The sequence below is a fragment of the Doryrhamphus excisus genome, chromosome 2, assembly GCF_030265055.1.
Source record: "Doryrhamphus excisus isolate RoL2022-K1 chromosome 2, RoL_Dexc_1.0, whole genome shotgun sequence".
Lineage (NCBI taxonomy): Eukaryota > Metazoa > Chordata > Actinopteri > Syngnathiformes > Syngnathidae > Doryrhamphus > Doryrhamphus excisus.
The window spans coordinates 17,649,300-17,660,677 of NC_080467.1; the positions used below are offsets into that span (position 1 = coordinate 17,649,300).

The following is an 11,378-nucleotide window of genomic DNA, read 5'->3' on the forward strand; positions in this document are numbered from 1 at the left end:
ATCGCGCGTGACCGAACATGTGATACTGACACACACACACACACACACACACTCACGCACCAGCAAGCTGCCATTGTCGTCCTCCCACAACAAACCGGTAAGACTTCTTAATTTGAACATGTTATTTTTCAGTCCAAATATAAAATGTGTCAATGAAGTGACCAGCACATCACATAGTTTTATGGGGTTTATAGTTACGTTAGCTACATCAGGTGCATCTGACAGTCGACAGTTGTTGTGTACAACTGCTATGTACATGTGTAAAAACGCTGTTTGGCCATTTTGTTTATGGTAGGACGTTTCAAGTTGTTGACATGGTTGATAAATGAGGCTTAACGTTATCTCCCAAACAGTGAAGTCCACATGTGTTTTGTTTTGTTTTATCAGACATCATTGATAGACTCACTCTGCTATCTGCATTACAATGGGAATTTTTGATGAGTTTAATTCAGACCAGGGACGTCCAAAGTGTAGCATGTACATATAATATTTGCCCTCTACATATTCCAAAAATGAAATGAGTTCATGAGATATATTGCACTAATTTTAATTTGGTCACCTATAAGATATGAATGTGTGCTTCAGATAGTTGAGCATGTACAGTAATTCCTTGTTTATTATGGTTAATTGGTTCCAGACAAGACTGGGATCAGTGAATATTCGTGATGTAGGATTCCTTCTGTATAAATTTAATATTTCCGTTGTTTTGACATAGAAAACCTGTTAACAATCTTCTAAATAGTTTTAATAAACATTAGAGCCACCTTGACATGAAATAACACCTTTACATTAGTATTAACCAATATATCAGATAAAGTGACCCATTTAAGACTGTTTACCTTGTGGAGGAGCAAAATCAGTGGTGGAGAGGAAGTGATGGAGGTACAGCGTTAGCTTGTTGTGGGCTGGGGCCACAACAGTCACTTGTTATTATGATTATGAATATCATTAGGGTTGGACGGTATGGACCTTAGCATGTGTCATTATATTTTTGGGATGTATCGCAATATGACAATATAATTCAATTCAGCGTAGTCTTGTATAAAACGCTACAAACTGTAACCCATATAATTAAATACACTCACATGGTAAAGCACATTTGTTTTGTTAGCGGCCTGTTGAGTGAATACTTCCCCACACGCTGCTAAGCCATGTGAAATACAAACGCCACGAGATGCAGAACTCTGAAAGCACACGTTTTGCCACATTGGCACCACTTGATGCAAACGAGGCAGTTAAGTTGCTGGCTTCTGACAACACAGCTCGTATCCGTGGTGTCAGTACCTCAAAGCCCACTTTCAGCTGCGAGGAATAAAACAGCACATGACAAAGTATTTCCACTTGGTGGAAATACTAGACCTCTACTTTCCCTCATCCTGTAGGACAGGGCTTCCCAGACTTTTCAGTCGCGTACCCCTTCAGATATCTGACTGGATGTCATGTACCCACTATTCCATCAACCAACAATTAAACATCTTTCATATACATTATAACATTATATTTTTTAAAATTGTGTCTTAATTTTTAACTGCACACATAGGCAACTCAGGATATACATATATATCCCCTGGCAGTTTGGTCTTCTGTTGTTCAAATATTTGTATGTGTATTGAGTGTTTCAGTGGTCACAAGCTGTCGTGAGATGTGGTGAACTGGGATCTTTATGCTTTTTTTTTTTGCTGTGCTTTGGTCTGCAACAACATGGAAATAATTAGTGCATTGCAACTAATCTTACACATGAACATAATAATTATAGTTATGAAAACAAAGGCACATAACATACAACATTATTTAAGCTCACCTCTCTGCATTTACACATAGCATTAACATTTGTGAACAAGGAAAATAAAACAAACTTGACACTGAAACACTCAACAGGCAGCGGCAACACAACAATTTGTCATGACTACTATTTTAAAGAAAACTAAATCAAACAAAGTGCATGGCCTGCCTCTAAAAGCCTTTGTTTACGCTGTGCCCATAAACATATACTGTTTGGTTTCAAAAAACGAACAATGCCGAACAAACAATCTTCTTCTCCTTCTCACAATAGCGTCCCCACAGTCACACAGTCTGCTGCTCTTGGATAACTTTATTGTGACCTGAACACATTAGCAGCAGTGCAATTCCTGGGAAAGACACTTCCTCATTGTCTCTAGGCGACCGTGGGATGCATTCACAGACACTCCAAACATCACCACAAGGTCTTTATTATGCGTGTATGTGTGGTCGAAATAAACAAAAACAAAAAGTTGATATTTGGGCTAATACTGTATTTTTGATTGATTTTGGTTACGTCACTTAGGTGGACAAGACTTCTGGTTCTGATTAGTTTTAAGTTTCTTTGTATTGGTCACCATGGTGAGCTTGTTCAAGACTCAACCGACATTCTTTTGTGTTTCTTCTCTCCTACTCGTTGTTCTATTTCTCTCAGTTGGCGCAAACATTGGTACCTGTTATCTATGTTCTCCGTGTATTTGTTTCCATCAGATGGAGAGGTTAGCCCCTTCAAGGGGCTTTGGAAAGCACTCTAGCACAGCAAAAAGACAAAGATGGCAAGGATTGAGGCGGCAGTGGGAGCTTCTGGGCTTATTTGAGATTACTCAGCAACACGAGTTCTACAACCTGACTCGCATGATAAAGGAAGGATTGTCAACATCAATCCAAACAACGACTGAGCATGCACCCGCAGTGAGTACGGATCAGCACACACAATGTTTGTCTTACTGCATCAACTTTTCCAAAAATAATATACGTATACAGTAGAACCTCAGTTAGTGCACACCCTGGTGAGCATGTTTTTTGGTTAACATCAAAAATATGTACCAAATTAAAGGTGAGAAACACGATTGAACTCAATTCACGCCAAACTTTTATGTTTATTTTTAGTTTTATGTATGTAAAACTATCAGTGTCAAATTATAAGAATATTTTTGTGTTAAAGGGGACCTGTTATGCTTATTTTCTCCCCTTTGTATTGAGTTGTGGAGTCCTATCGATCAGCTAGACACGATAACCCGCACAGAAAGCATTCTAGATCTTCCAGAATCTGCACCTATTCCAGCTGCATTTCCTTGGCCTTTCAAAATGGTCTGTTTTAAGATATTCTGAGCATGTCCCGCCTCTGCTGTGATTGGTCCCACTCCCAAGCGCTCTCAAGGACTTCCAGACTACTGCCGAACCCCACTTTCTAATTTTGTCGGTATCGGAGTTGATAATAAATGAATAAACACTTTGGAGAGCTACTTGAAAAGTGGTTAGGAGCTACAGGTAGCTCATGAGAAACTTGTTCATGCAAAACACTGGACGGGGATAAACACCACTGCAGCACATTAGCCGCCTAGCCAGGGTGTCAGAACAAGTCAAATAGGAATTAGCGCTGCATTAGTCGCCATGACCACTATGGGCCATATTATCAGGAGAAATGTAAACTGACATACTGCCACCTTGGTCCGCTTTTCCACTTTTCAACGCCTTGTGGGTTTTTTACTTTTTATTTCCATTGTTTCCAGCAGTAACATTTGTCCCACAAAGTTTGCCAACACTTCTGACAAGGCAAATAGTGTATTTTAGAAATGTGAAAAAAGCATACACCATCTCTTTGAGTGTTTCAGAAAAAGCCTTCAACACAATGAAGGCAATATTATGAATGACATAATATAAAGAAATATATAAAACCCAAAACCATTGAAGTCGGCACGTTATGTAAATTGTAGATAAAAACAGAATACATTCATTCATTCATTCATTCATTTTCTACCGCTTTTCCTCACGAGGGTCGCGGGGGGTGCTGGAGCCTATCCCAGCTGTCTTCGGGCGAGAGGCGGGGTACACCCTGGACTGGTCGCCAGCCAATCACAGGGCACATATAGACAAACAACCATTCACACTCACATTCATACCTATGGACAATTTGGAGTCACCAATTAACCTAGCATGTTTTTGGAATGTGGGAGGAAACCGGAGTACCCGGAGAAAACCCACGCATGCAGGGGGAGACTGTGTGCAAACTCCACACAGAGATGGCCGAGGGTGGGAATTTAACCCTGGTCTCCTAGCTGTGAGGTCTGCGCGCTAACCACTAGACCGCCATGCCGCCCAAAACAGAATACAATGATTTGCAAATCCTGGTCAGCTTATATCCAATTGAATACACTGCAAAGACAAGTTACCTAATGTTCAAACAGGTAAACTTCGTATTTTTTTGCAAATATTAGCTTGTTTGGAATTTGATCCCTGCAACATGTTTCAAAAAAGCTGGCACACGTGGCGAAAAAAAGGGAGAAAGTCGAGGAATGCTCATCAAACACTTATTTGGAACATCCCACAGGTGAAGGGGCTAATTGGGAACAGTTGGGTGCCATGATTGGGTATAAAAGCGGCTTCCCTGAAATGCTCAGTCATTCACAAACAAGGATGTGGACTAATGCATGAGCTGATTGTCGACCAGTTTAAGAACAACATTCCTCAACGACCTATTGCAAGAAATGTAAGGATTTCATAATCTACGGTCTGTCATATGTTAAAAGGTTCAGAGAATCTGGAGCAATCACTGCACATAAGCGACAAGGCTGAAAACCAACATTGAATGCCTGCGATCTTCGATCCCTCAGGCGGTACTGCACCAAAAACCGACATCAGTGTGTAAAGGACATCACCACATGGGCTCAGGAACACTTCAGAAAACTGCTGGCAGTAACTACAGTTCGCCGCTACATCTGCAAGTGCAAGTTAAAACTCTACAATGCAAAGCAAAAAGCCATTCATCAGTAGCACTCATAAACGCCGCCGGCTTCAAACTGCAAAGTGGAAAAGTGTTCTGTGGTCTGACGAGTTCACCTTTCAAATTATTTTTGGAAACTGGGAACGTTGTGTCCCGACCAAAGAGGAAAATAACAATCCGGACTGTTATAGACGCAAAGTTGCAAAGTCAGCGTCTGTGATCGTATGGGGGTGTATTAGTGCCCAAGGCATGGGCAACTTACACATATGTGAAGGCACCATTAACACAGAAAGGTACATACAGGTTTTGGAGCAACATACTATGTTGCCATCCAATCAACGTCTTTTTCATGGATGCCCATGCTTATTTCAGCAAGACAATGCCAAGCCACATTCTGCACGTGTTACAACAGCATGTCTCCATGTGTAGCACATTATGAAAAAAACACGTAAAATACGACAACAGAGACAACTTCAGCTGTGCATCAAGCAAGAATGGGAAAGAGTTCCACCTCTTGCTCTCCTCAGTTCCCAAACGTTTAATGAGTGTCGTGCCATAAGGAAAGCCAATGTGGTACAGTGGTAAACTGTGCCAATGTTTGTGCAATGTGCTGCTGCCTTTAAATTTTAAGTTAATGATTATTTGCAAAAGAAAATACATTTTCTCAGTTTGAACATTAAACATCTTTTCTTTGCAGCATATTCAATTGAATTTATTCAGTTTTTATTTATGATTTACATAACGTGCCAACTTCACTGGTTTTGGGTCTTGTATGACAAAAAATGAAATTCAACAACAAGTGCGATGTAGTGGAGCAGTAGGGACTGTCCGGATCTGATGGCACTTGCTCTGCCTCCTCCAAACATGGAGGAAATTATGGAAATTATTTTTAAAAATCAGGGAAAAAAGGAAACATGCTTTTAAAAGTTATTTATCATGGCGGAATAAGAAGAGTAACGTGTGCTGGTGTTATGAGCACTATAATTGCGCGTTTTCAAATAGAAAATGTAATTGTCATGCAACCTGCCCAGAAATAGCCCTTGATTGAAATGCTTGCAGCAGCAGTGCTGAATGGATGGTCTGCAACCTATGGTTGTACACTGCTACTTCACAGCTAATCCCAGTTGAACACGACCTACTGACTCAGCAGGTTGTTTTATGACTGCACCATGTATCCCAAAAATACAATACACACATCTCTGGGGCCCAGGAGTGGATGACAGAGGCAGCCATCCACCAGATAGTCACCAGATAGAGAAGAAAACCTTAACAATGAATCTTTTGACTTGGATTTGCAAGCTAAAATATCAGGGCCATGTGGAAAGGACTACTGAGAGGAGACTAGTTTGCCTGATAGCGACATGATCACCCTCATTTGTTGAATGCCCATCATCAGGTTCTGAGAGGATCATCCATCTTTTAACATCCACTTAATTAGTCAACATACAGCGCGTATGCTCTGTCCTCTGTTCCACTTCAGAGAAGAAAGATCAGTGTGTGTGTTTGTTTAGTAGGCCAAAAAAAGCCTAGAGACATTCCATTCCATGTCATGAATGCGATCGCTTCTCATGCAATAGAGAGCAGATGAAAAATTGTAAACGTGACCATGGAGCGATAGAAATGACGTCCTGATTCTATTCAAATGTATTGACCCTAATATAAGGTGATGTTGACTCTTTCTCACTTTAGAATCAACTGTCAGAAGAAGATTTCATTTCGAAGGTCACCCAGATTCATCAGGTGGGTAGACGTGTCTCACTAACAACAATCCCAGTCATCATGTCATTCACAATCTCATGTTTTATGAACTTGTGTGTGCGTGCATCTGCATAGGGTTTTGCTGTAGAAACGTTTGCTGGCCCAGTGTTTGCCAAGCTCCGTGGATCTTTAGGTGTGACAGAACAGGAATATCAACAGTCACTCTGCTCCGACAAGTGCTACCTTCAGTTCATTAGCAACTCCAAAAGCAAGGCTGACTTCTTCCTCACGTGAGTTCTTTTCTTCACTGACCTCATTAGTTCACCTCATGCCAAAAATGCAACCCCATCTTCTTTGGTTAATTGGGATTCTTGCAAGTAATCAGTCGTACTTAAACATTTCAGTTTCACTTTCAACATCGTCCATAGCTCCAGGTTTGGAGTATACAGTAATCTCTTGTTTATTGCAGTTAATTGTTCCAGACCCGACCGTGATAGGTGAATTTCCGCAAAGTAGGATTCCAAATTTTTTTAATTGAATATTGTCACAGTTAGAGCATGAAATATCATAATAGCATAAATATCAAATCTTTGTTTTGGCATCTCTGTGTGGAGTTTGCATGTTGTCCCCATGCAAGTGTGGGTTTTCTCCGGGCACTCCGGTTTCCTCCGGTTTTCCTCCCCCATAGGTTAATTGGTAACTCCAAATTGTCCATAGGTATGAATGTGAGTGTGAATGGTTGTTTGTCTATATGTGCCCTGTGATTGGCTGGCCACCAGTCCAGGTAGTCTCTCGCCCATAGTCAGCTGGGATAGCATGCCTCCCCACCCTAATGAGGACAAGTAGGATAGAAAATGGATGGACGGACGGACCTTTTTAAACATTATTAGAGCCCTCCCAACATGAAATAACACCCCTGAAGTTACCTTGGCACGTCTATTACACAATATAATAGACATTGTCGAAAATCCATCAGACTTGTGCCTGTGCGTGTTGCTGCAAATGTGGTCCAGTGCGAGGGCGACTGAGGGCAAGACAGGACGAGTCATTGCGTGTTCAGAATTTAGTTTTAGCTTGCCATGGCTTATATTTCCGTGTTTGGTAATATTGTGCCTGCAATAGAAGCCTGTTGTTTAAGCAATCAAGTGTGGTGCTTGTGTGTCGCAATTAACATGCAGTAATATTACTGACACCTAGTGACCAATCTAGAATACATCTGGAACATACTGTATCATCCAATGTCTTTGAAGGCATCTTCTGATTGTAGCTTGCAGCTAATAAAAAGCTCACATTCAGTATCTCATAAAATGTCACAGAAGTGCCAAAATATAGAATATTGTAAACTTCTGGTTTGCACTGTAATCAGCAAGTGAACGACAATTTTTGTCTTTCTCTTTGTCTTATTTGAACTTCTGAAATGAAATGACGTCTACACAATATTCTAATTTATTGTAATTCATTTTAAATACCTGTAGTATTTAATGTTTCCAATAAAAATATTTTCTCCCTCAATTTAGGGCATTTGTTGCTGAATAGACAGCAGCAAAGCCTGATTGTCCCTTTGACATGTACTTCTCTTTGTTTGATATTTTCAGTAATGATAAGCGATTCTTCCTGAAGACCCAGAATGGGAGGGAAATCCGATTCTTTCTGGACAACCTGAAGATCTACATGGAACATATGAGGACATATCCCCATTCTCTTCTGGTGAAATTGCTAGGTGTGCACATATACACGCAGACTACGTATTTATCATCCATAAAAATCATCAAATTCTGTCTTGTCTCTCTCACCGTTGGTTGAATCTCTGCTCGCCACTCCACAGTTTTAATGTGGTTAACTTAGAGCAGGGCCATTTGCACCCTGTGGCAGCTTTTTTATTTATTTAAACATAGAATTTAACAAGAAGATTAAAAAAAATGAAAATTAAAGCAAAAAAGATGTAATCTAAGGAGTATTTTATCAGAATAATGCTGTAATATTGTCGGGAAAAATGATATAATTTAGTGGCATAAAAATATATTTTTTTCATTTCTGCAAAAATAAATTGCACAAAATGTTATGTTACAATAATAAAAATCCATATATTATCTGAATGAAGTAATAATTATGAGAAGAACATTTACAAAACAGCAGAAATGAAAAAAAAGCGAGAGAAAAAAAGAGATTGTGTTAAGAAATGTCTGAGAGCCATAGCTTCCATAGCTGTTCCTGTTCTAACTGTCTCATGTCCATTTTCTGTCTTTACAAGGTGTTCACGGGATCAAAATTCCATACAGGCAAAAGGTACATTAAATATAAACAATTTGGAATGTAAAAAAAGCAAAGCAGACGTGTAACACACATTTGTACCTGTACCTTGCAGAAATACTTCATTGTTATGCAAAGTGTGTTTTATCCAGATGATCGAATCAGTGCCAGGTAAGATTGGCTTCTTCATTGTGAGAGACCTTCTGTGTCCATTAACTGCATCAACTCTGGGCTTTCCACTCAAAAAAGACACATCAATTAATTAATCCCTCATTTATTTGATAATTGGTTCCAGGCCCGATTGTGATATGTGTATTTTTGTGAAGTTGGATTCCTTATTTAGGAATGGAATCATTTTGTAGAATAGCACATTCTAAATACAGTTTTGAACATGACTCGATGAAATAACACCTCTATAATATAATCAAAGATGATATATACACAGCACTTTTGAAAGTACCCAAAGTGCTTCACAGTGAAATCGAATATTTTTTGTATTTAGAGCATAAGGTAGAACATAACATTATTAACATTATGAGAGCCCTCTAGACATGAAATAACACCCCTATGGTCACCCTTAACACTCACAGGACTGGGAGCGATCCTTATTGTGTTATTTTTTACTTCCGAGACTGGCGCCTAGTGACCAGCGGAATACTACATTTCATCACAACAATCGGTGAATGCATCTTCTGAATGCCTTATATTTGTATTTTACTTCATTTAGATATTTTTATACTTGAAAATGCTTCATTGAGGCCAATAATATGTAACATTTGCCTAAATTTGCATGTAAGTAAATTCCTGCGACGCAAGGGTCCATCTCTATAAACTGAATATTTTTGTAGTAAGAGCATAAAAAGCCTGTTATTGATCTTCTACATACGGCTTTTGAACGCTATTAGAGCCCTCTGACATGAAATAACACCCCTATAGTCACCTTTACACTCATATGACCCAACATAGTAGACATAATAAGAGAAATTCAGATAAAATATACGTAGACCAAAATACGTCAGCATTGGGTGAGTTCCTAGTTGTTTCTTTTTTACTTCTGGGATGTCTTGTTGTGGCTAATGGAACGTTGCTGACACCTAGTGATCCACAGTGATTCTTGATTTCCACATTGGCCCATTTAAGTGCCTTTTGTCTGAATTGTGTTTGTGGTCCATGTGTTGCCAGATACGATATTAAAGGTTGTGAAGTGAGTCGCTGGACTAACCCTGTCCCTGAGGAATGCCAGATTATTGTGGTTCTCAAAGACCTCAACTTTGAAGGCCAATATATCACTCTGGGTAGGTGAAAGGTTTTGCTGTATTTCATATACAGTATATTTGAATAGTCAATGAATAGTTTTTTGTCATCCGCGGGTGACCAATAGCGGGGATCTACTGTATTTACATAACTACATTTACATCATCAATTTTGTATGTCTGCCACAGGCCAGCAGCGGTCCTGGCTGCTGCGGCAGGCGGAGATTGATACAGACTTTCTCCGAAGCCTCAATGTGTTGGATTACAGTCTTCTCCTCGCCCATCAGCCTTTGCAACAAGATGAACGTCATCACGCGCTCTCTTTTGCTTCTCTTATCAAGAGAACTAAACGGTCAGTAAGGTCGGGTTATTAACGCTCCTCGGGTTTAATGAAGGCCAGCGCACACTTAAGAGTCATGCTCGTCATTGAGTCAGCAGCTCAGGCTCTTTGCTCGGTGCCTCGTGCTCTTGACTCTCATTGGGTGGACCCTGGTTCAAGCCTTGGTAGTGTGCTGGGGCGGACCAGACGTTAGGTGTTAGTTAAAACTGTACTTGGTAGGAGGGAGGAAGAGGAGCATGAATATGACAACAAAAAGCATTAGGAAGTCTTAAATATTCAATATTTAACCTACACAGTAACGACATATTCAAAATAAATGCACTGCCTTACTCCTCTAACCACATGACACAAACATAATGATGTTGGCAATAGATGATGTACACAAATCCCTCCTTTCCTGCAGTTAATTAGTTCCAGAAAAGTAGGATTCCTTAAATATGAATGGAATATTTTGGTACTTAGAGCATTAACATCATTAGAGCCCTTGAAACATGAAAGGACACCTTTACACTCATATTACACAATATAGTAGATATAATAACATTAAAATACTCCATTTAAAAATAAATAAGACTTGTGTGTGATGCAGTGAATATGTTACTACATAGAATTGCCTCGTTTAGCCATTTTTATGCCTGAAAAATAGCTAAGATTTGCTTAAATATGCATATGGCTTGACTCATAATAGGATGAAACAGCATTGGAAACCGTGGCAGAGTGAAGATGGAACATTTGAAGTGCAAAGTGGTGACGGTTGTGAGCTGGTTATACTGTTGCCATGTAGTATACCTTTCCTGCCAACGTCTTATTAGCGTGCTGCACTGTCTCTGGGACTTGTTAGCACAGACTACAGACTCTGGCCTCTACGTATTGATCTTGTGCTGCCGTGATTATTGCCTCTATGTTGTTTTCACTTCATCAGTTTACCAGTACATGCCATGCAGGGGCTTGTCTTTCCACGACAGCACTCGTTGTCTCAGACATTCACATAGCAAAGAGATGCTGATAAGATAAAAGCAGTGGGTCAAAATGTTAGCATTAGCAAAAATATTGTTCAGATTGACTTGTAGTTGATACAGGAGGTGCTGCAGTATTTAACGTGGACTAACAGTAC

At 39.8% G+C, this 11,378-nt stretch overlaps 1 protein-coding gene across 1 annotated transcript in view; it reads left to right on the top strand.

Moving 5' to 3' along the window:
* Positions 1-11,378, top strand: part of pip5kl1 (phosphatidylinositol-4-phosphate 5-kinase-like 1) — a 16,953-nt gene continuing 5,575 nt past the window's right edge. Inside the window, exons 1-9 of the mRNA XM_058057064.1 lie at positions 1-97; positions 2,491-2,691; positions 6,413-6,463; positions 6,557-6,711; positions 8,017-8,141; positions 8,673-8,707; positions 8,787-8,842; positions 9,854-9,966; positions 10,114-10,276. Of these exons, the coding sequence (XP_057913047.1) occupies positions 2,491-2,691; positions 6,413-6,463; positions 6,557-6,711; positions 8,017-8,141; positions 8,673-8,707; positions 8,787-8,842; positions 9,854-9,966; positions 10,114-10,276 (899 nt within the window). The 5' untranslated portion in view covers positions 1-97. The remainder of the gene's footprint in view (positions 98-2,490; positions 2,692-6,412; positions 6,464-6,556; positions 6,712-8,016; positions 8,142-8,672; positions 8,708-8,786; positions 8,843-9,853; positions 9,967-10,113; positions 10,277-11,378) is intronic.